Here is a 26313-nt window from a genome sequence, read left to right on the forward strand (position 1 = left end):
GCTGGTGTGTGAGTGACGCGGGAGGGAGAGAGTGAATGAGGCAGCGAATGAGCGACGTGTGAGTGACCTAGAGACTCTCCGGGGTCAGTAACCGAGTACAGTACCTCTCACTCGACACGACCGTGTGCTTGAGTGATGTGCCGCTGACTAAACAAACTCAAGGGCCATAAAGCGAGTGACTCTCAGAGGTCGGAGACACAGTGAGTCAGGGACTAGTGACTGAGTAATGTTGTGACTTCGAATGAATGGGGTGAGGGGTTCCGGGAAGCTATTAAAATGCGGCTGTTCCAGCAAGGTACGCACTCTGCCCGCTGACTGATCTGTCTGTGCAAGTCAGGGTATATCAGGAGGGAGTGAGGTACACGGGCAGTGCTAAACCACACAACCTGATTCTGGATTGAAGCGACGGAGCAACTTTGTTGTGTGTTTGTGCGCGCGTATGTATGTGTGTGTGTGAGGGTGAGAAGCGGAGCTTGAAGTACCCGGTCCGCCGACACTTTCAGGTAAGCGACTTGCTCTCAGTTCTCCGTCTACCGCCGGGTCCCGTTCGCTTTAACAACAGTTGCTCGCTCTATTCCTCGTCCTTTATCTCCCGGGCTCGTTCGAACTTCTCCCTGCGAACGCTCGTCGCTGCCCCTCTCTCTCCACCCTCATTTCACTATTCGCTATTTATCCTCATTTCACCATTCACTATTCGCTATTCACCCTCATTTCACTATTCACTATTTCCTCATTCGCTATTCTATTTATTTTATCCTTATTTCCCCTTTGCCGGTCCCTAACTTCACCGGTATCTTCATTCTAAAACATTTTGTCTCCCATAAATTCCCACCATCGCTTGTGCTAGCCGCTCTCCGTTTTAAGTTCTCGGTGTTTCCCCCCACTTTTATCCCCGTTCACTTCCCGGTTGTCGATCGCTTGGACTCCCTGGTTGTTTGTCCAGGTGCCATTTCTCGCCGGAAGCCACTTTCCAAGTCACTGGACAGGGCCACCAGGAGAAAGTGGGGGGTGTGGGAGTGGACAGATGAGACGGTGAGGTCCAGGTCTGTGGATTTCGGGAACGAGTAAACAGGGCTGGGCGTCAAGGAGAGAGCGGGATGGAAGAAGGGTGCTTAAGGGACGGAAATGGGCCTGTCTCAAAGGGTGGCGGGGTCTATCACAGAGTCCCTCGGAACGGTGGGATCTAGGAATGTTCACTGTCCCGCTGTAGAAGATAGAATATTCAGTCCACGATGTTGTGTTGACCTTTTAACCTACACCAAGACCAATCTAACGCTTCCCTCTCACATTTCCCTCTATTTTCCTTTCATCCATCTGCCTAGCTAAGTGTCTATTAAATGTTCCTAATGTATCTGCCTCTACCACCAACCTCTGGCAGCATGTTCCACGTACTCAGCATACTCCGTGTAAAACAACTATCTCTGACATCCGCCCTATACTTTCCTCCAATTACCTCAAAAGTATGCCTTTTCCACCCTGGGAAAAAGTCCCTGGTTCTCCACTCGATCCATGTCTCTTATCATCTCGTACAGACACCTCTGCCAAGTCACCTCTCATCCTGTGTTCCAAAGAGAAAAGTTCAACCTATCCCCTTAAGACACGCTCTCTCATCTAGTCACTACAGACGATAGTGCTAAAGACAGCAATGCAGAAGTTAGCCTGGCCTGTACCTATCGTTGTGTGGACACCGTGGATCCAACTGTTGCACCCAGTCCTCTGACAGCACACGGGGAGTACAAGACGCCCGGAGTGCACACGAATAACCTCCTCTTGAGGGGCAAACGCGGGCAGTCCGCGAGGCAAGGGAAGACGGGGACTTAGAGAGAAAGCTCTAAAAGAAAAAAAGATAAAACGAAAAATGGAAATCAAATAACAGAACGAAATGCAAAAGAAGGGCAGGAATTGCTTGAAATTTGCTTTCATAAGCTGTAATGAACTTAAACTCAATTAGATTTCACGTTCGTTAATACATTGACGTTTTTCACACAAAAGAGTTGTGAAAATTCTGAAATTATTGGTCCCGTCAGGCTGTGGAAGCAGGACATTAATCGATACATGCAAGGTTCGGGCTGATAAATATTTTTATAAGAGAATATTGGTTGGCACAATTGGGATCCTGTGATAAAGGAATGATCTTAATAGAGGATGGAGATGCGGTAGAGAAGGGAAGGAGAGAGAAAGAATTTGAATTGGCTTTATTTCTTACATCCTTCACATGCATGAGGAGTAAAAATCTTTGTTACCTCTCCGTCTAAATGTGCAATATGCAGTCATTGTAATTTATAATAATTTATAATTCAGATTGGGACTAGCAGGGAGAATACAGTAGTGTGATCGGCTGGGGCGAAGGGCTGTATTATGATGGAAGGATCTATTACTCTATGAATGCTGGAAGGGTTGTTTTACTCTATGACTCTAATGTAGTATCAGGGACAACAGTATTGTTTCTTTGTGTGGCCCTCCCTCCTGCAATTACCACGATGTGGTGTGTTTGAACTTGTTGATGGATAATTTGCTCAGAGGATACATACATTGACAACATTATTATTAGCATTATTAATGATACTGGGAACTTAAAGGATTTATGTTTGACAACATAAATAAGGGCAGCATTCCCTTGAACTTGAATAGGTTAGATTTATGCAGTTGAGTTAAGTCGCAACAAGATTCAGAGACACGAGAGACTGCAAATGCTGGAATTTGGTGCAGAGACAATCTGCTGGAAACATTTAGTGGGTCAGGCAGCAGCAGTGGAGGGAAATGGACTGATAATGTTCACTTCCCTCCACTGATAGAACATAGGGCATTACAGCACAGTACAAGCCCTTCGGCCCATAATCTTGTCCTAACCTTTTAACCTACTCTAAGATCAATTTAGCTCTTCCCTCCAATATAGTCCTTCATTTTTCTGTCAACCATGTGTCTATCTAAGAGTTTCTATCTAAGAGTTTCTTAAAAGCCTCTAATGCATCTGCCTCTACCATCACCTCTGGCAGGGTGTCCCATGCACCCACCACTCTGTCAAATCTTACCTCTGACGTTCCCCCCGTACTTTTCCAGTCATCTTAAAATGATGCTCCCTCATCTTAGCCATTTCCGCCCTGGGGAAAAAAAAGTCTCTGGTTGTCCATTTCATCTATCCCTCTTATAAACTTAGTTATTTAAATCACAAAAAAAGATTGAGACACAAGAAAGTGCAGATGATGGAATCCCAAGCAAAAAAAAAACAAGCTTCTGGAGGAACTCAACAGGTCAGGCAGCATCTGTGGAGGGAAATGGACAGTTGACTCATTGAGTTCCTCCAGCAATTTGCTCTAAGAAAAAATTCATTTGGGTAGATTTAGAGACACAATTTCATTTAGCACAGCAATTGAAACAAGGGAACATAATCTTAACATTAGAACCAAGCTATTCAGGAGTGGATGAGGATGGGCTTTTCTCACAATATCTCAGCATGGCCCCCGCACTTTAGTTGTCTACCTGCACCGCATTTGCTCCATAGCTGCTACATTATATTCTGTTTTCCTTTACAACCCCAAAATACTTGCACATGACACTATTTGCCTGGATGACATGCAAATACAAGCTTTTCACTATATCTCGGTACACATGGCAATAATAATGACCTAATACCTTGTTAAACATTGGTCAGACATTTTTCAAAGGGTCCTGAAATTTTGGACTTTCCTTTGCCACAAGATTCCCAATGTAGGTTATCGATTAGTACTTTACAGGGTCAGACAGATTATTTTTAAGTAAAGGTCTAGCAAAATGTGGAGTCAAGGCAGATAGCTGGAAGTAAGGATGAACAATAGCCAGTGATAATCACTCAGTGGCCACTTTATTAGATGCACCTGTACACCTGCTCGATAATGCAGATATCTAATCACCCAATCATGTGGCAGCAACTCAATGCATAAAACATGTTGGTATGGTCAAGAGATTCAATTGTTGTTTAAACTAAATATCAGAATGGGGAAGAGATGTGATCATGGAATGATTGTTGGTGCCAGACAGGGTGGTTTGAGTATCTCAGAAACTGCTGATCTCCTGGGATTTTCATGCACAACAGTCTCTAGAGTTGACAGAGAATGGTATGAGAAACAAGAAAAAATATCCAGTGAGCAGCAGTTCTGTGAGCAAAAACACCTTGTTAATGAGAGAGGTCAGATGAGAAAAGCCAGACTGGTTCAAGCTGACAGGAAGATGACAGTAACTCAAATAACCACACGTAACAACAGTGGTGTGCAGAATGCAGAACATTTCTGAATACATAACATGTTGAACCTTGAAGTGGATGGGCTACAGCAGCTGAAGACCATGAACATGCATTCAGTGGCCACTTTATTAGTTACAGGGGGTATCTAATAAAGTGTCCACTGAATGTATAATAAAGACTTATAGAATAAAGAGTGCTATAATCCCTTATCTAACTCTAGGCCCCTCGAAGCAGTTTATAGTTTGTGCATTAAATTTCTATCTTCTTGTAATTTGCGATAGCCAATTTGCACCACTTCATACTTCCATATACAGTAATGTGCTTTTAGTGGTGGCGATTGAGGGAAACTATTGACTGAGATGTTGGAGATCATTTGCCTGCATTGCCTCCACCACACCGCAGAAACTGGCCCTTCAGCCCCTCCAATCATACTGACTTGATCTGCCTGGTCTCATCTACCTGCCTCCGGACCATATTACAAACGCAAATGTTAACACAAATGATGCATTTCAATGTACGTTTTGATGTAGGTGTGATGATAAGTAAGTGAATCTTGAGATCTGAATCTGAATCTGAAGCAAACCCCTCTTATCCTTTCTGATGTAATGATGTACAGTTGAGTAAAGTTAAGGAAAATGCTTTGATATTATTGTACCTGCGTCAGCCACTTCCTCTGGCAGCTCGTGCATTGTGATGCACACAAAATGCTGGAGGGACTCAGCAAGTCAGGCAGCACCTTTGGAGAAGAATAGAGTTGACCTCGTGCCAGCAGAGTCTACCTTGTGCCAACAGAGTCGACCTTGTGCCAGCAGAGTCGACCTTGTGCCAGCAGAGTAGACCTTGTGCCAAGACCCTTCATCAGAATTGGAAAGGAAGGGGGCAGAAGCCAGAATAAGGTGGTGGGTGGAGGGGAAGGAGCACAAGCTGGCAGGTGATAGGTGAAGCTAGGTGAGGTTGGGGAAGGTAGTTAGGTGGGTGGGGGAAGAGGGAATGAATTGAGAAGATAGGAGATGCAGCATAAAAAAGCACAATAAGCATAAAGGACACGATTGAAAACATAATAAATATAAATTCATAGGATTAGCTTATATACACAGATTGATTGTATGTACCTAAAGTGAAACTAGGTACAGGAGTATCTGTACATAAGGTGACTCTGACAGAAAATTATAAAGTAGTGGTGGTGTGGGTTGGTGGGTGGAGGTGTTAACCAGCTTCGGGGGGAAGTAACTGTTTTGAGTCCGATGGTCGTGGTGTGGATGCTGCGTAGCCTCTTCCCTGATGCAAGTGGACAAACAGTCCATGAGCAGAGCAGGAGGTATCCTTCAAGAATCCCAAGTTTGATAAGAACTCATCAGTGACAGTGGCTGGGGAACAAGGGAAGGCAAGCTCCCAACAAAAGAGTCTATTTTCACAAGTTAATCTAGTGCCACATGCAAACAGATGGTACTCCATGAATGGAGATTAAATTATTAATATTGCCGCAGAAGTACTTGGATAACCACCCACTTGCAAACTAATAACAATTTAAGAGTGTGGACTACTGAAAATAGCCTCTTGCTTCATTGATTTGGATTTCTGCCAGCAGTCTTATTGGAAATGCCTTTCAAGACCAGAAGTCCATTTCTTTTATGCAAGGGCTGCAACTTCTGCATTTATTGTTAATGTATGGCAAGCACTTCACAGCATTCACATTTCCAGGGAGTACTGGAAACACTGAGGAAAATGCTTACTTTAGAACAAACAGGAAGCTTAGCATTGTCTCTAACCCAGAATCAGAATCAGGTTTATTATCACTGACATACCTTGTGAAATTTATTGTTTTGTGCCCCTTATATGAGAAATGATGTGCTGGCATTGAAGAGGGCCCAGAGGAAGTTTACAGGAATGATTCAGGTTAATGCCTGTGGAGCGCTTGATGGCTCTGGGCCTGTACTCACTGGAGATTAAAAGGATGAGGAGGGGATTTCATTAAAACCTAATGAATATTGAAAAGCCTAGACAGAGTTGATGTCGAGGGGATGTTTCCAATAATGGGGGAGTCTAGGTCCAGGGAGTACGGTCTCAGAATACAATGACATCCCTTTAGAACAGAGATAAGGAGGAATTTCTTTAGGCAGAAGGTAGTGAACCTGTGGAATTCATTGCCACAGACAACTGTGGAGGGCAAGTTAATAGGTATGTTTATAGGAAGTCAATATGTTCTTGATTAGTAAGGGCATTAAAAGGTTATGCGGAGATGGCAGGAGAATAGGAGTGAGGGGGAAAATAGATCAGCAATGATCAAAAGGCAAAGCAGACTCGATGGGCAGAATGGCCTAATTCTACTCCTATATCTTATGGTTTTAATGGTTTAGACCATAAGACCATTAGACATAGGAACAGAATTAGGCCATTCAGCCCATTGACTCTGCTCTGCCATTCTATCATGGCTGATCCCAGATCCCACTCAACTGTTTTGTGGCAGCAGTACTGTGCAATGCATAATATACATTATAAATTATAGTGAGAAATATGTAAAGAAGTAGTGCAAAAAGAGAGCAAAGAAGTGAGGGGTTCATAGTCCATTCAGAAATCTGATGGTGAGGGAAGAATATGTTCCTAAAGCATTGATAGTGTCTCTTCAGGCTCCTGCACCTCCTTCCTGATGGTAGTAATGAGAAGAGGGCATGTCCTGGGTGGTGAGAGTCCTCAATGATGAATGAAATGAAATAAGCAACAATCAACGCCCTCTAATTTTTTTAACAGCTGTGTGGATCAACCATTACTCTGAGCAGAACATTTTTACATGGCTTGAAAACTGCATGCAACTTTCAATGACCTTTTTTGGTAGACGGCGTTGGAGTTCAGTAGGCCAGTAGTTTATTAACAAGGAACTACTGGCTTCCATTCTGTGTTTATTGTTACAATTTGTAACGGTATTTTAATTTGAAACACTGACAATTTAAATACATTGAAACTCTAAAATGTTTCAAAGTAAAGATTGCGGTACACTTGTTATTTAAAAAATTTATGGATTATATTCATGAACACGTTATTAATTACAGGATATTCCACAATTATATTAACACAGATTTCAAAATTATATTAACATACTATAAAAGAAAATTCCATTTGCGTGGTAACAACGGTTATGTGTGTGGGAGCATTTCAGTTACTGTGCGACTGCACACTCACGTAGCTTAGAAGGAACAGTGGTAACAATTCACAGCAGCCTTAAGTAGCAAATGCTACAATGGAGAAATCTATTTGGTTGAGTTAGAGGTTGCTAAGAGTGCAAAATCTTTGACTACATCCTCAGATATCATGTACTCTTGAAGGACAGAGCTCCTACAATGAAATACTATATTAGAACCTCATTCATTGGAACTTATTTTCTGAAACACAAGAGGATTAGGTATAGCATCATTTCTATTTGGTGTATCATATCGTTTCCTTATCCATCTCATTTTCTAGTAACTAATGAGGCATAGCAAAGATCGAATGTGAGATTCAAAGAAATGCAAAGTTATATAGCACAGAAATAGTTCCTTTGAGCAATTACATCCATGCCAAATGTTTTTGCCCATCTCCACTAATCCTATTGCCTGCATAAGGTCTGTGCTCCCCTCTGCCTTGTCTTTTTAATGCCTGTCTAAATGTCTCTTAAACAGAGTGATTGCATGTGATTCCACCACCCCCTCTGGCAGCAGGTCCTGGATATCAACTATTTCTGTGTTGGGCCAGAACAATAGTGTTGCAGTTAGTACAAAGCCTTACAGCGACAGTGACTCAGATTCATTACCCGTTGGTATCATTAAGGAGGTTGTACGTTTTCCCTGTGATTGCATGTGTTTTCTCCGGGTGCTCGCGCTTCCTCCCACATCCCAAAGACATGCAGGTGTAATTAGGCAGTGCAGGCTCGCTGGCCCAGAAGGGCCTGTTACTGAGCTATATCTCTGCAAAAATTAAATCACCTCAAACCCCCTTTAAAACTCCTTCTTCTCACCCTTAAACCCATATTCTCTTGTTTTGATAACTATACCAATGGAAAAGAAGATTCTTTCTACCATATCTATGACTCTTATAATGTTATACACATCTATCATGTGCCCTCTCAGCCTCCTTCATAACAGGGAAACCAAATGCAGCCTATCCAATCTCTCCCCATTAGTAATGTCTTCCAATTCAGGCAATGTTTTGATGAATCACAGATTCAGATTCAGATTTATTTATCATATGCACATCGAAATGTGTCATGTTGCAGTAACAACCAACACACCCAAGGATGTGCTGGGGGCAGCCCGCAAGTGATGCCACGCATTCCGGCACCAACATAGCATGTCCATGACGTTCGGCAGAACGACACAAACAGCAACGACAAAAATCAAACAGGACAATGGCAGCCCAAACCCTTTCCCACACACACACACACACACTCACACACACACACACACACACACACAGGCCTCCAACCCCAGGACACCATGTTCTTCCTATTCATTGATTGGGTGTCCATCATACCCAGCGATGACAGAGAAACCTGTGTGGGAGATTTGTTAAAGTGGAGAGGCCTTTGCACTAGGGTAATTCCACTCCCTGGTCCTCAGATTTCCAGGTCCAGTGGTATGAGTTGTAGTCACAACTTGGTTGCAAAGGATGACCCTGACTACTTCTGTGCCCTGTTATGCCATTCATCCACCACACACTCACCACTCTCTGTATAAAAAACTTACCTCTGGCATCCTCCGTATACTTTCTGAAAATCACCTTAAAATTATGCCCCTTTTTATTAGCCATTACCACCCTGGGGAAAAGTCTCTGACTATCCACTTGATTTATGCCTCTTATCACCTTCAATTTTCAGTCCTGAACCTTGGCCATAAAAACCTAAGCTAATGCACTAATACTGTATTGTAAGGGCCCTGCACTGTGTCAGATAGTGTCTTTGAAATGAAAAATTAAACTACAGCCTTGTCTGTTCTCTCAGGAGCCTTTAAATATCTCATGGTACCATTTCCAAAAAGCACTGTAGATCTGTAATACCATCTATCTAACCATAATTACATGCTCCTCTTTGTGGGAGCTTATTATGGACAAATCACCTGCCTGTACAACAGTGTTCACACTTTAAAAGTGCATAATTGGTAATAAGCACATTTGGATACCATGAAAAATGTTTTAGAAAGGCTGTGATGGATATTCACTTTTCATGGCCCTACAGTCTGATTGCTAAACTCAGCTTTCCAGCACATCAGCAATATCTTTCCAAAGGGTTAGGGTTGTTGGTGATACACTTAAATTTTTAACAAATATTCTTTGCTCAGTTTTTTTTGTTCTAAACAAAAACCAGTCTCCAGTTCTTAATGTAAATAGCAAGCAGTTATCAGTTTGGGGATGGGGACACAGATTTGAAAACAGTGTTACAGAATACGGGATGCTAGCCCACAGCCGTGAGGGGTCTGCTTTGCAAAGGGAAGTGACCAATTGTAAATTTCTGCATTAGCCAAACGTAAGACAATGGGGGGGAGGGTGCTATTTCTTTTAGCACATCAAACATGGTTACAAATTGGGATGTTTGCGTACTTTTATTATTCTATATCTGATTCCACCACAGAAAGTAAAGTGACTTATTTGGACTAAATCAGCTTCACTTATAGTACACTAAATTAGTTTTCAAATCAATTTGCATCAGTTCAAAAAATTCAAATGTTTATTTGTTTAACATTGATATTTTAGCTACCAGATGGTTAGTGTTTATACATTTATCTCTGAGAATGAGCTATGAAAATCTTGTGATTTGATTTACTTTATGTATTTCATTTGTAGAAAACAGAACCGTTATTGTTTCAATCACTCCCTCAGCCTTAAATGCTTATTGTTTTATTCATCATATGTCTATATATTTGTTTCATAAGGTCTGAATTCTAACTATTAGATATGTTTTAACTCCAAGGAGATCAGCAATTTGTTTATTTTAGATTTAGACCATAAGAAAAAGCAGCAGAATTAGGCCATTCAGCCCTTCAAGTCTGCTCCACCATTCCATCATGGCTGAGTTAGTATCTCTCTCAACCCCACACTCCTGCCTTCTCCCGTAACATTTGATGCCCTGATTAATCAAGAACTTTTTAACCCCTGCCTTAAATATGCCCAATAAACTGGCCTGCGCAGCTGTCTGTGGCAATAAGTTCCACAGATTCACCACCCTCTGGCTAAAGAAACTTCTTTTCATCTCTGTTCTAAATGAACATCCCTGAATTCTGAGGCTGCACCCTCTGGTTCTGGACTTTTCCACTACAGGATACGTCCTCTCCACATCCATTCTATCTAGGTCTTTCAAAATTTGACAGGTTTCAATGAGATAGCTCTCATTCTTCTAAACTCCAGTGAGTACAGGCCCAAAGTCATCAAACACTCCTCATATGTTAACCCTTTCATTTTTGGGATCATTTTCGTGAACCTCCTCTGGATTTTCTCCAATGCCAGCATATCTTTTAGATATGGGGCTCAAAACTGTTCACAATACTCCAGGTGCAGTCTGACCAATGTCTTATAAAGCCTCAGCATTACTTCCTCACTTTTGTAATTTAGTCTTCTTGAAATGAATGCTAACACTGCATTTGCCTTCCTTACCACCAACTCAACCTGCAAGTTAACCTTTAGGGAATCCTGTAGGAGGACTTACAAATCCTATTGCACCATTGATTTTTGAATTTTCTCCCTATTTGGAAACTAGTCCATGCTTTTATTCCTTCTGCCAAAATGGATGACCTAAGGACCTTCTGAAAAATCCAAGTACACAACATCAGCTGGTTCTCCTTTGGATTTTCAGAAGGCGAGTAATAAGGTGCCACACATGATGCTGCTTAACAAGATAAAATCCTATGGCATTACAGGTGTAATGCTCAGTTATATTATCTCGTATATGCCTAGGGGAAATCCCACCCAGCACCTGCCTCAACGCTTCCCACGGAGTCGGTTGCCACCCGAATCAATCCCAAACATCAATCATCAGCCAGCACACCCAGTACGTTTTACCAAGTACACTTTATAGATATCACTAATTCTATGACATTAACATAAATTCGATACAGAAAAGGAAGTAATGAAGAAAAAAGGCGCCAAGACTTATCAAAGTCCAAGTTCTTCGCATGCAACCGTTGGAGCTCAATCAAATCCGGACAACCACACGAATCCTGTCGACTCACAGCTCGGGACCACCCGAAGTGATCGACCGGAGCCTTTCCGCAAGTCCGCCGTCCTCCCCGTCTCTCCTCTGACTCCCCGTCTCTCCACCGTCCTCCTTGTCTCTCCTCCAACTCCCCGTCTCTCCACCGTCCTCCTCGTCTCTCCTCCGACTCCCCGCCAAAACCCCGTCCCCAGTCATATGATACAGCATTATCATCCGAAAACAAAACAATACATGAACACCCATTGGTTAATAGCACCCTGCTATCTGTATTAACCCAAGCAAATGTCCAGCTAGAGACTTTCTCAGCATTTAACATAACAAAGAAGCACTCCCCAGTATAACACAACAAAGAAGCCATTTTAAATTTAACTTACAAAAAAAAGAAAGACCCCGTACACGGGAAATATACTGGCATGGATAGAGGAATGGCTGACAGCCACGAGGTAGCAACATAGCCTTTTCTGGTTGGATGCTTGTGTCTATTTGTGTTCCTCTGGGGTCAGCATTGAGACTGCTACTTCTCACATTATTTATTAGTGATTTGGATAATGGAATTGATGGGTTTGTGGCAAAGTTTGAGGATGAAATGAAGATAGGAAGAGGGTAGGTAGTGCTGAGGAAGCAATGCAATTGCACAGGACTCAGACAAATTGGAAAAATGGGCAAAAAAGTGGCAGATGGAATACAGTGTTGGGAAATGTATGATAATGCATTTTGGTAAAAGGAACAATAGTGCAGACTATTATCTAAATGGGGAGAAGGTTCAAACATCAGAGGTGCAGAGGCACTTTGGAGTATTCGTGCAAGACTCCCAGAATGTTAATTTACAGGTTGAGTCTGTGGTAAAGAAGGCAAATGCAATGTTGGCATTTATTTCAAGAAGAATATAATATAAAAGCAAGGAGATAATGCTGAGCCTTTATAAGACATCAGTCAGGCCTCACTTGGAGTATTGTCAATAACTTTGAGCCCCATATCTCAGAAAGGATGTATTGTCATTGGAGAGAGTCCAGAGGAAGTTCTCAAGCATTATTCTGGGAATGAAGGGGTTAACATATGAGGAGCGTTTGGCAGCTTTGGGCCTACACTTGCTGGAATTTAGAAGAAATCAGGAGGATCTCATTGAAACCTACTGAATGTTGGAAGGACTTAGATAGGGTGGATGTGAAGAAGATGTTTCCTATGATGGGAGTATTCAGAACTAGAGGGCACATCCTCAAAGCTGAAGAGATTGTAGAGGCATTTGTAATGATCTTGCAAGAATTACTAGATCCTGGAATGGAGTCTATTATTAGAGATGAGGTTTCAGGGTACTTCAAGGGACATGATAAAATAGGCCAAAGTCAGGATGATTTTCTCTAGGGGAAATCTTGTCTGATCAATCTGTTGGAATTCTTTGAGGAAATAACAGGCAGGATAGACAAAGGAGAATCGACGGACGTTGTTTATTTCACTTTTCAGAGTGTCTTTGAAAAGGTGCCCCACGTGAAGTAGCTGAACAAGATAAGAGCCCATGGTATTACAGGATAGAAAATTAGCTGACCAGCAGGAAGCAAAGAGTGGGAATTAAGGGAGCCTTTTCTGGTTGGCTGCTGGTGACTGGTGGTGTGCTGTAGGTGTTGGTGTTGGGACTATTTCTTTTCAGGCTCTATATTTATGATTTAAGAAGGAATTGATGGCTTTGTTGCAAAGAGGGGCAGGTAGTTTTGAGGAAGTAGAGAGACTACAGAGGACTTAGACAGATTAGAAGAATGAGCGAAGAAGTGACAGATGGAATACAGTGTCAGAAAGTGTATGGTCATGTACTTTGGTAAAAGAAATAAAAGTGTAGACTATTTTCTAAATAGATGAAGGGAAAATTCAAAAATCTGAGGGCTGAAGGGAATTGGGGGCTCTTGCGCAGGATTCCCTAAAGGTTAATTTGCAGGTTAAGTCTATGGGGAGGAAGGCAAATGCAAAGTTAGAATTCATTTCAGGAGGACTGGAATATAAAAGCAAGTTTGTAATGTTGAGGCTCTATAAAGCACTGGTGAGGCCTCACTTGGAGTATTTTGAGCAGCTTTGGGCCTCTCATCCGAGAAATGACATCCTGAAACTGGAGAGGATTCAAAGGAGGTTCACGAATATGATTCCAAGATTGAATGGCTTGTCATATAAAAAACATTTAATGGCTCCGGGCCTGTATTCACTTGAATTCAGAAGAAGGAGGGATGACCTCATTGAAACGTATTGAGTGGTGAAAGGCCTTGATAGAATGGATGTCGAGAGTCTAAGACCAGAGGACATAGTCTCAGAATAGAGGGGCATCCTTTTAGTGGAGATAAGGAGGAATTTCTTTAGCCAGAGAGTGGAGAATATGTGGAACTCTTCACCATGAAATCCAAGTCATTGGGTATATTTAAGGTAGAGGTTGATAGATTCTTGATTGGTCAGGGCAATGAGGGATACAGAGTGAAGGCAGGAGATTGGGGCTGAGAGGAAAGTGGATCAGCCTTGATGAAATGGCGGAGAAGACTCAATGGGCCAAAAGATCTAATTCTGCTCTGGTATCTTATGGTCTTATGGCAGCTAATAAAATGGCCACCGTGTGTATGTTCATGGGCTTCTGCAGCTGAACCCATCCACTTCAAGGTTCAATGTGTTGTGCATTCAGGAATGTTCTTCTGCACACCACTGTTGAACCACGTGATTATTTGAATTACTGTCACCTTTCGGTCAGCTTGAGCCAGTCTGGCCATTTTCCTTAACACGGCATTTTTGCCCACAGAACTGTCACTCACTGGTTATTTTTCATTTTTTTGCACCATTCTCTGTAAACTCTGGAGACCATTTTGAGTGAAAATCAGAGGAGATCTGAAGTTTCAAAGATACTCAAGCCAACCTGTCTGGCACAAATGATCATTCCATGGTCAAAGTTTCTTAGATCACATTTCTTCCCCATTCTGATGTTTGATCTGAACAGTAATGGAACCTCTTGACCATGTCTGCATGCTCTTATGCACTGAGTGGCTGATTAGATCTTTGCATTACTGAGCAGGTGCACAGATGTACCTAATAAAGTGCCCACTGAGTGTAAATAGGGTGAATGCATGCAGATTTTTTACCCTCTGGTTGGGTGAGACTAGAACTGGAGGTTATAGAGTGAAAAGCGAAATATTTAAAGTGGAACCTTGTTCACTGAGAGGATGGGCCAAGTGTGGAATGAGCTGACAGCAGAAGTGGTAGATGCAAGTTCTGGTGTAACTTTTAAGAGAAGTTTGGATAGGTAAGTGAATGGGAGAGATTTGGAGGGATATGACTCGGGTTCAGATATATGGGACTAGGTAGAAAATCAACACACACAAAATGCTGGAGCAACTCAGCAGGTCAGGCAGTATCTATGGAGAGGAATAAACTGTTGGCATTTTGAGGTAAGACCCTTCTCAACATTTTATATGTGTTACTCTGGACTTCTAGCATCTACAGGATCTTTTATGTTTATGAAATGCAGAAGATCAGGTTGGCATAGACTAGATGAGCTGAGTGGCCCATTTTGGTGATGTAGTGCTCTATGACTCTATGGCATATTTTCAAAATCAAAATATATGGCAGATGCTTAAAATCTGAAATAATTTTTTTAAAGCTGGAATATTCAGCAGATGAAGTTGCACCCATGGACAGAACATAATTCTGTTGAAATAAACTTGACATGCTGAGTACTTCCAGCATCTTCTGGTATTATTTCACTGTCTTTATTGATAAATATCATTTGGAGAAAGCCTTGTTTTTATTCATTTTAGTGTCTCAGAAATGGAAAGCCTGGTGTTTAATTCAACAGCAAGAACTTGAACTTGAACAAACTGTCTTCGTTTACCACTTTTAACGATTCAAAATGCTCAATGGGAGCACATCAAGCTTAATTGAACACTGAACCACAGATATCTTAACAAAAACCTGACATAAAGCTTGCTTGAAAGTGCTAAACAATGGCCTTTGATGATAATAGGGACCTCAGGAAATAGTCTGGGCTAAAAAACCTGTGGCTGTTGGTTCTACTGTGATGTTCTTCTTGTTGGTCAGCTCATCTCAGAATCAGAATCAGAATCAGGTTTGACATTCTGTTCTGCTATCACCAGAGTCTGGAACCAGAGGGTACTGCCTCAGAATGAATGGAGATAAGGAAGAATCTCTTCAGCAAGAGGGTGGTGAATCCGTGGAATTCATTGCCACAGAATGCTGTGGAGGCAAATTCGCTGTGTACATTCACAGCAGGGGTTGATTGGCTGTGGATTAGTAAGGGTGTCAAAGGCGACTGGGAGAAGGCAGAGAATGGGGTCGACTGGAATAATGAATCATCCATGATTGAATGGTGGAGCGTACTTGATAGGCCAAAGAGCCTGATTCTGTTCCTATATCTTTTAGTCTTATGATCTTATTGTCTGGAATTATCTTAAGACAGTCAAGTGGTTTAACTTTGTTTTGTCAGGCACTGTACTAGGTTAATACTGATAGACTTCCAACACATAATTGTATGTTTTGACGTACAACTGCAAAAGTAGTTAAGTCTCGGAGATCACACAGAACCTAGAGTCATAAATATTATGGACTTGTGATTTTCAACAACAAGCAGTATTATTATGGTCACTGTTAGTGTTAAGAGTCACAGAGCACTATAGCAAAGAAACAGGCCCTTTGGCTCATCTAGTCCATGCCGAATTGTTATTCTGCATAGTCCCATTGACCCGCACCTGGACTATAGTCCTCCATAACCCTCCGATCCATGTAGTTATCCACACATCTCTTAAATGTTGCAGTCAAACATGCATTCATTACTTCTGCTAACAGCTCATTCCACACTCTCACCGCCCTGTGAATGAAGAAGATTCCCCTCAAGTTCCCGTAAATATTTCATCTTTCACTCTTAGCATATGGCCTCTAGTTCTAGTTAGACCCAACCTCAGTAGAAGGTTGGCTGGTGGCGCAGTGAGATCAACGTCAGGCTCGAGAATGGAGGTTCCCGAGTTCGATCCAGTGACAGACTGCCCCCTACACGCTCTCCATCCGCGCCGGGTTGATGTCGACCTCGCAACTTGGCCTCGTAAAATAATACTGCGAAATGTCTGTGCAAGGAGTGGCGTCCCACACAGCCTTTCGAACTGCGCCTTGTAAGGCATGAAAATGCCCAACGCTGGCCTCTCAGGTCTGAGTCGACATCATCATCATCGGTAGAAAAAGCCTGCCTGCATTTATTTCTTCTCATACTATTTATCTCATATCCTCATAATATTGTATTCTTCCATCAAATTTCCCCTCATTCTCCTTTGCTCCAGCGTAAAAACATTCTAACTTATAGAATTACATTCTAACTCATAGGAGGTCATTCCTGCCTGTGGCCATCAAACTTTACAACTCCTCCCTTGGAGGGTCAGATACCCTGAGCCAATAGGCTGGTCCTGGACTTATTTCCTGACATAATTTACAATTTACATATTACTAATTAACTATTTATGGTTTTATTACTATTTAATTATTTATGGTGTAACTGTAACAAAAAACAATTTCCCCCGGGATCAATAAAGTAAGACTATGACCATGACTATGACTATGACTAACTTATTCAAACTTGCCCTGGTTACTGAAATGAGTTTGCTTTACTCTAGGGTATTTAATCACCTGAATATAATTTTCTCAGGAGTTCTGATACAACTTGAGCTCGTCTCTGAATCATTAACTTACACATCTAGTACCATAACCATCTCTGGTTTCTATTTTTACAGACATCTATACCCTCAGTGGCCACTTTATTAGGTACACTTGTATACCTGCTCATTAATACAAATAGCTAATTAGCCTATCGTGGCAGCAACTCAATGCATTAAAGCATACAAAGATAGTTCAGTTGCTCAGATCAAACATCAGAATTCTTGGAACAGATGCAGCAGAGGTGAAACTGAGAAAAAGGAATAGCAGTTTTACAAGAGACAGCGTGGGAAGAGGTATAGTCAAGATAACCACGGGAATCAGCATGTTTATGAAAGATGCCGGTAGGCAGTTTGTCTCCAGAGATGAGACAGAGAGATCGAGAAAGGGAAGAGAGGTGTCACAAATGGACCACATGATAATAAATCTGATTCTAATTCTGATTCTGAACCCTAACCATACATTATTGCAGCGGATTAATGAGGCTTTCTTTTCCAGGACATCAGAGATGTCCTCCTGTCTCAAAGAATAGAGTTTTCCTTCCTCCACAATTAATGTTGCCCTCACCTGTATCTCCTCCATTTCCCAGATATCTGTGTACACCCGATCCTCCCACTGCCTTAGCAGGGATAAAGTTCCTCGTCCTCACCACCCACCCCACGAGCCTCCGCATCCAACACATCATTCTCCACAACTTCCACCATCTTCTAAGGGCTCCTACTACCAAGCATATCTTTACCGCCCCTCTACTCTCCTCTTTCCATAGAGATCGATCCCTCCATGATTCCCTTGACCATTCGTCCATCCCCATTAATATCCCTCCTGGCCGATATCCATGCAAATGAGGGAAATGCTACACCTGCCCATTCACTTCCTCCCTCACCTCCATTCAGGGCCTCAATCAGTCTTTTCAGGTGAGGTAACACTTCCCCTGTGAATCTGTTGTATTCAGTGCTCCCAATGTGACATCCTCTATATTGGTAAGATCCGATGTAAATTGGAGGACCACTTTGTCAAGAACCTCTATTCCATCAGCCAAAAATGGAATTTCCCCATGGCCAACCATTTTATCCCCATTCCCCATTCTAACATGTTAGTCCGTGGCCTCCTCCCCGCCATGTTAAGACTGCCCTCAGGTTGGAAGAGCAACACCTCATATTCCATCTGGGTAACCTCCAATCTTGATGGCATGAACATCCATTTCTTCTTCAGATAATTGTTGTTTTCTTTCCCTATCCCTTCCCTCTTCAATTCCCCACTCTACCTCGTACCTCTGCTCCTCACCTGGCCATCACCTCCCCCTGGTGCCCCCCCCCGCCTTCCCTTTCTCCCATGGTCCACTCTCCTCTCCTATCAGATTTCTCCTTCTGATAATTGTTTGTTTTCTTTCCCTCCCCCATCCCTCTTCTTCAATTCCCCACCTTGCCTCACCTATCACCTTCTTGCTTGTCTTCCTCCACCTTCTTATTCTGGCATCTTTCAACTTCCTGATGAAGGGTCTCAGCCTGAAACATCGACTGTTTATTCCTCTCCATAGATGGTGCCTGAGCTGCTGAGTTGCTCCAGCAGTTTTGTGTGTGCTGGGTTTCCAGCATCTGCAGAATCTCTTGTGCTTATTATCATTGACATAGATGATATGTAACAACAAATTTCACATAATCAAAGTCAGTGATAATAAATTTGATTCTGATCCTGTATATCTCTGGATTGTGGGAGAAAACCGAGAGGAAAGCCACACAGTCACAGGGAGAACGTGCAGACTCCTCACAGACAGCAATGGGAATCAAACCCTGATCAGTGATCACTGGTGCTGGAAAGCAACTGTGATAACCAACACAAGGTCAGGCATTTGTAACACAGCGAAGGCCTTAATGCCATTCCACATGGAAATATCAGTTTGTTTCTCTGTGTTGCAATGAACAGAAGTTGAACATCTTGAAGGAAGTGTGGAGACAGCTGAATGAAGCTGAGGTTTAAAGTGAACATTTTCTTTTCTTGCAGGTGATCCCAACTGAATCAATATGAAGACTTCTCTATTGTCTCTCGCAGTGCTCTTCCATCTAATTCATTATTGCCAGGGAGGCTGTAAGACTGAGTGCCTTACCTGTAACAACCTCTATCAGCAAGAACAGTTCAGTATGTTGGTGAGTCTCAGAATCGCTGACTCCATTTCACTCTCTTACCTTTTGCTTTCACCAGGATGCACAGGAAACTTTTTCCATAAAAGAATGAAATATTTTCCATAAGAATCAGATATGGACCTTGTGAAAGGGAGAACAGGATGGCAAATGGAAGCATAGGTTATAAAATTCTGGGCCCCTTACCTAAGAAAGGATGAGCTGGCACTTAGAGTGGATCCAGAGGAGGTTCACGAGAATGATCCTGGGAATGAAAGGGTTAATGTATGAGGAGCATATGATGGCTTTGGGTCTGTGCTCACTAGAGTTTCAAAAAATGAGGGGAGATGTTGTTGAAACCTGTCAAATATTGAAAGGCCTAGATAGAGTGGATGTGGAGAGGAAGTTTCCTATAGTGGGGGACAGCCTCAGAATAGGATGTCCCTTTAGAACAGAGATGAAAAGGAATTTCTTTAGCCAGTGGGTGGTGAATCTGTGGAGTTTATTGCCACAGATGGCTGTGCAGGCTAAGTCACTGGGCATATTTAATAGGTTCTTGATTAATAAGGACATCAAAGATTATGGGGAGAAGACAAGAGAATGGGGTTGACAGGGATAATAAATCAGCCATGATGGAATGGTGGAGCAGACTCAATTGACTGAATGGCTTAATTCTGCTCCTATATCTTATGGTCTTAACGCCTTCAAAATCTGTATGTGTGCAGGAAGCAACACGAATGCAGTTGTCAATAGAACTGGAAAAAGAGATGAGGGAAGAAAACATGTACTCCACAAAGCAATTGTCATATGATTATGAAGACACGTAGTCCTCTTTTATTGTCATTTAGTAATGCATGCATTAAGAAATGATACTGACAAAACCACATAGCTTGGTCCCATGGAAATTCCCATAGTCTCATCTTTGCTTTGAAGAAAATACATAGAGTTAAAGGAAAAATGTTTGGTGTAAGAACAAGTTAAGCAGAATGAATGAAGAGGTGATGGAGGGGGACTGGTTGGGCCTCTGTTCGAGCAAGAAGTGAAATGCTCCCACATCCATGTTAGAGTACCTTTGGCAGATTTGGAACAAGAGCAGCTTTCTGGAACTTGTAGTTCACTTTCGCACTGTCGTTCCAATATTAATCATCTATTTGCATTCCTCCATACAAATCACTTCTTTCTCTTCAATGGCTCTAAATGCACAATGTAACCTAACAAATACCTTATACCTTAGGTATTTCCTTTGTTCCTTTCACTCTCTCTCCAACATATCTTTGTTTTCTCTCTTTTGCTGTTTAGTTGAAGGGTCACTGACCTGAAACGTTTTCCCCATTTCTTTGTCCACAGGAGCTGCCTTCCCAAATGGATATCATCTGGACTTGCTGGTTTTGCCTGAAAAAGTTCAGACCATACATATATTTGCTTTCCATCCCTAAACCAAAGCCCCTGCTGCAAGTGTTGTTTTCTCCATAAGCTCCCATGTGTTACAGATGCACAGCACACCACCTATGCTACTGCATTTAGTCAACACTAGTTATACACTCAGTGGCCACTTTATTAGGTACCTGTACGTGTGCTTACTTGAGTTACTGTCGCCTTCCTGTCAGCTTCAACTAGTCTGGTCATTCTTCTCTGACCTCTCTCATTAACAAGGTATTTCTGCCCACAGAACTGCCACTCTCTGGATGTTCTTTTGATTTTCACACCATTCTTTATGAGCTCTAGAGACTGTGATGCATGAAAATCCCAGGAGATAAGCTGTTTCTGAGATACTCAAACCTCCCTTTCTGGCACCAACAACCATTCCACTGTTAAGGTGACTTAGATCACATTTCTTCTCCATTTTGATGTTTAGTCCGAACAACAAATGAGCCTCCTGACCATGTCTGCATGCTTTTATGCATTGAGTTGCTGCCACATGATTGGCTGATTAGATATTTGCATTAACAAGCAGGTGTAAGGTGTGCTGAGTGGCCACTGAGTGTACATTTAATACATTTAAGTTTTGTTGTTAATTCACATTTATTTTAAGTAAATTAACCAAAAGAAGCTTCTCCTTATCTGCTGCATCAAACTCCTGCTCCCACTTACACACTGTTTAGATCCATTTTTATAATGTAATCCTAGCAATGTGTGATTGGAGTCTTTGCTTAAGCAGATACCTGATAGCGGAATTCACAATCTGAATCATATTTAAGTGACCAGTGAGCAATCAGTTCCAACTCTCAGGGATTACCCCCTAGTTAGATAGTCATTTACAACTGATGATGGGTTATCAACCTGAAAAATTATCTCTGCTTCTCTCTCCACAGGGTAACTCCAGTATTTTCTTTTTAAATATTTCACATTTCTGGGATGCCCAGTTTTTCCCTTTTGACTTTTTTTCCCACTTACAACTGATGGAATACTGAGTGATTACCCAGTAACAGCTTAACTCTTAATTGATCTAAAGCTGCCCCTGTGCAATTTATGAATTCTATATGAGATTCCCAGTGTCAAAACTAAACTTCATTTTGACCTACCCACATACATAGTATAGAATAGTGCTGGAAAAGGGCCAGTAACAACAGGAAGGATCCCACACACCCTGCTCATGGATTGTTCGTCCCATTTCCATCGGGGGGAGGCTATGTAGTATTCAAGTCAGGACCACCAGACTCAAAAGCAGATATTTTCCCCAACCAGTAATGCTGACCAACACCTCCACCCACTAACTCCACCACTACTTTATTATTTCCCGTCAGTCATCTTATGTACAGCCTAAGCGTCACTTTACGGACATACTATCAATCTATGAATATAAGCTATCTTACGTATTATTACTTACTGTTTTATTATTATTATTATTATTATTGTGTTTTTTTTTGTACTGCATCAGATCTGGAATGGCAATTATTTTGTTCTTTTTTACATACACTTGTGCACAGGAACTGACATTAAACAATCTTGAATCAAATTCTCAATCTTACACCCTCCTTATGATGTGCTCCCCTCAGCATCACGAGGTGTGCTTTATTTCTAGTTTGCAGCTATTCAAATAAAAGCTAATGGAAACTTGGAATTTTGATATGAATATAATAAAAGAATAAGAGCAGGCTATTCAGCCCCTCAAGCCTGCCCAGTCATTTATTAAGGGTTGGCCGATCTATTCAGACCTCATCTCCCGTTCTGTACCAGATCCCCTTTGCCCTCAATTCGCTGATCTTTCAAAAAGAAATCTAATCCATCTTAAATACTCCCAGTGATCCAGACTCCATTACCCACCCAGGGTAGCGGATGCCTGAGGCTCACCACCCTCTGCTCGAAATTCCGATACACTTCTGTTTAAATGACTGCCCCCCGCCCCACCCTTGTAACTATGTCTCCTTATTCTAGACTCTCCCTCAAATGGAAACATCTTGGCATCTGTGCCGTTCTGTTTCCTTGTCCTTTAAAATATTAGATGCCTGAGTTTAATTGGCGTTTTCAAGACCGAATCAGATTTTGTTGGGTGTAAATTATAGAGAAAGGTTGAACAGCTTAGGTCTTTATTCCCTGTAGCACAGGAGATTTGACAACGGTATACAAATTTATGAGGGGTATAGATAGGGTAAATGCAAGCAGGCTTTTTCCCACTAAGGTTGTGTGAGACTAGAACTAGAGGTCATAGGTTAAAGATAAAATGTTTAAGGGGCAATTTCTTCACTGAGAGGGTGCTGAGAGTGTGGAACAAACTTCCAGCAGAAGTGGTGGGTGCAGGTTCAATGGCAACATTGAAGAGAGGTTTGGATAAGTAAATGGATGGGAGGGGTACGGAGGGCTATGGCCCAGGTGCAGGTTGTTGGGACTAGGCGTAATAATAGTTTGACATGGACTAGATGGGTGGAGGGGCCCGTATCTGTGCTGTAGTGCTCTATCAATAATGTAGTGCTGTAATGTAGTAATGTAATAACAATGTAGTGCTCTAAGTATCAATATTGAAAAAAGGCACGTTGATAGGCTTGAGGTGTAGAGCAGCTGTTAACCAACTACACCCAAGAATAGACCTGAGCGGTTAAAAGTCTGCATCCATTTCTCTTCAAATTGATAAAGATATTCATATTATCTTAGTATGTACAGCAATATATTCTGAACATTATTTTCATAATAATGAAGGTGCTCTCTACTCCTTAGTATTTCAAGTCAGGATCAAACTTGTACTTTAGTATTGGAAAACTCGCTCATTCCATGGGGAGGATGTACAAACACCTTACAGAGGGCACTGGGATTGAACTCTGAATGCCAATGCCCAGAGCTGTCATAGCGTCATTCTAACCACTACACTACCGTACTTATATCAAAGTAAATTTATTGTAAAAGCATTGATATGTCACCATATACTACTTTGAGATTCATTTTCTTGATGGATTTACAGGAAAGTAAAGAAACACAACAGAATTTATGAAAAACTATACTAGCAAAAAGGCAATGTGCAAACCATACTGTACCAGCACCATGGTAGCGTAGTGGCTAGTGTGACATTATTAGAGTCTGGGGCGTTCCAGAGTTCAATTCCAGCGCTGTTCTGTAAGGAATCTGTGTGTCCTCCCTGTGTCCAAAAATATACTGGGTTGGTTAATTGTCCAGTGAAAAGACACAAAATTACTTTAAATTACAATATAAAGAAATAGTGCGAAAGAAGGAGTAAAGAACTACATGGGGTATAATGAGGTTCTTGGGTTCATGGACCATTCAGGAATCTGATAGCAGAGGGAAGAAGCAGCTTCTGAGTGTGAGTCTTCAGGCTCCTGTACTTCCTTGCCTGACAGTAGTAATGAAGAAGAAGACAGGTCCCAGATGATGAGGGTCCTTAGCGATGAATGTTGCCTTCTTGAGGTTCTTTCTCTTGAAGGTCATTGATGGTGTAGTGGGTTGTGCCTGTGATGAAGCCTCCATACAAGGCTGTAATATAACTAATCAGAATGCTTTCCACTGTACATCCATAGAAATTATAGTGATGTACCACATCTCCTCAAACTAAAAAGTAGAGTCACTGGCATGCCTTCTTCATTACTACATCAATGTGTTGGGTTCAGGATTGATCCTCCAAGCTGTTCACACCCAAGAACTTGAAGCTGCTCACCCTTTCCACCACTGACCCCTCAATGAAGAATGGTATGTGTTCTCCCAACTTCCCCTTTCTGAAGCCCATAATCAATTCCTTGGTCTCGCTGGCGCTGAGTGTGAGGTTGTTGATGTGATACCACTCAAGTAGCCGATCTACCGTACTCCCACACACCTCCTTGTTACCATCTGATATATTTCTAACAACAGTTAGTTTACAGTGAGATGTCTGATGTAAACACTTAATGTACAAAAGACTGAAATTGCTTGGTAAGGGTATCAAGAATTATGGAAATGTTTTCAAAAGCAGGAAAATGTCATCGAGGTTCAGAATGCACATTATCCAAATGAATAGAGTAAAAGACTCAAAGATCAGAATTATCCATTGTTTTGCAGATTGATTAAATAAGTGATTTAAAGAAAAGCAAAGTTTGAGAAAATTTACAAGAATGGTTCTGGAACTTGAGGACCTGAGTTATACGGAACAGTTAAATAAGTTAGAATTTATTCTCTGGAGTGTAGGAGAATAAGGGGAGATTTGATTGAGGTATACAAAATTATGAGGGGTACAGATAGGGTAATGAAAACAAGCTTTTTCCACTGAGTTTGGATGTGACTAGAAATAGAGGGCATGGGCTAGGGGTTAAAGATGAAATACTTAAGGGATACCTGAGGGGTATCTTCACTCAGATGGTGGTGAGAGTGCAGAATGAGATGCCAGTGGAAATGGTGGATCCGGGGTCAACTGCAATAGTTAGTAGATATTTGGATAAGTGCACAGATGGGAGGGGTATGGAGGACTATGGTTCAGGTGCTGGTTAATGGGGCTGTTTCAGTGCTGTAGATCTTTATGGCTATGACTCTAAATGATTCCCATCATTGAATAACCTGTCTTCTTGTTTTAGGTCTGCAATCTTGAGTGTGAAGGGAAAGTTCCATCTTCTGTCATGTGGAAAAACTGCAGAAAAATCATCTCTCTGTCTCCATTGTTACCTCTGAAACTGAGCACATCTCAAGCTGGCAGTCTGCCTTTTAGCATTGCTGGTGTCTTTGGGACACTTGGCTTGGGAAGTACTCACAAGTTTCTCCGAGCTGTGGAGAATATATCTCCCATTGGCAGCAGAGAAGACATCTATGAAGATAAAGCTGAGGCCACATTTGAGGTGAACAACAGCCCACAAGATACAGTAATGGCTTCAGACAAGAAGTCTTATGACTTCCAAGCAGAGTCACTGGCTTCCAAGCCAAATGAAAGGGCTATGAAGAGGAATCATGATATCAGCAATTCTGTAGAAGGCGAGAAAATTTTCCAGAAGAGATATGGTAACTTCATGGGCGTCAGGAAATCAGCCAAGAAATGGAGCAAACTGATGAAACAGAAAAATCAGAAAAGATATAGCAAATATCTTAAGCAGTATCTTAGGCTGACCTCACACTCTACTGAAGACAGATTACCAGGCAACTTGGCTGCATAAATGTAAGATTGTGAGATTTGGTTTAGCTAATGCCTAGGTTAGTTTACAGGGGAGTCAGCCTTAACTCCAGCCAATGTTATTTTCATTGATGCATTTGATACTGACTAATTTAATCTGGGAGTAAAAGGATCGTCACAACTACCACTCAATATCAATTTTCGAAGTCTCCTTTGCTTCTAGAGGAAAATTAAGATGATAGAGTTCATACCATTAGCTGTTCATTTAAAGAACCATCACAATCTGATAAGATTTTGAGCAGGACATTGACCAGGATTTGTGAGGAAAGTGCATGAAGTGAAATGGTGGCAAACTCAAGGACATAAACTCATCATTGATCAGATCTACCTATAAAAGTTGATCCTTTGAACGTTACAAGCTGCTGCTCTGGAAACACAACAGTTGTTTAACTAGACACATACTCAATGAATCTTCACAGAATCACACACTGAAATAACACAGAAGGTGTGTTAGTTCTTTGATTGAGGTATTTAATAGTATCCTTTTAATATAAAACTGAGCAAAAATTTTACTATTTAAAAATTTTTATCAAATTGTAAGACCGTAAGA

General features: G+C 41.7%; 1 protein-coding gene across 1 annotated transcript; it reads left to right on the forward strand.

Moving 5' to 3' along the window:
* The first annotated feature begins 263 nt into the window (after positions 1–263).
* Positions 264–26313, forward strand: pnocb (prepronociceptin b). The gene is made up of 3 exons (XM_063071571.1): positions 264–503; positions 19074–19216; positions 25177–26313. The coding sequence occupies exons 2-3, from the start codon at positions 19094–19096 to the stop codon at positions 25744–25746; spliced, it is 693 nt and encodes a 230-aa protein (XP_062927641.1). The 5' UTR covers positions 264–503; positions 19074–19093; the 3' UTR covers positions 25747–26313.

Source organism: Mobula hypostoma, chromosome 2 (assembly GCF_963921235.1).
Source record: "Mobula hypostoma chromosome 2, sMobHyp1.1, whole genome shotgun sequence".
Taxonomy (NCBI): Eukaryota; Metazoa; Chordata; class Chondrichthyes; order Myliobatiformes; family Myliobatidae; genus Mobula; species Mobula hypostoma.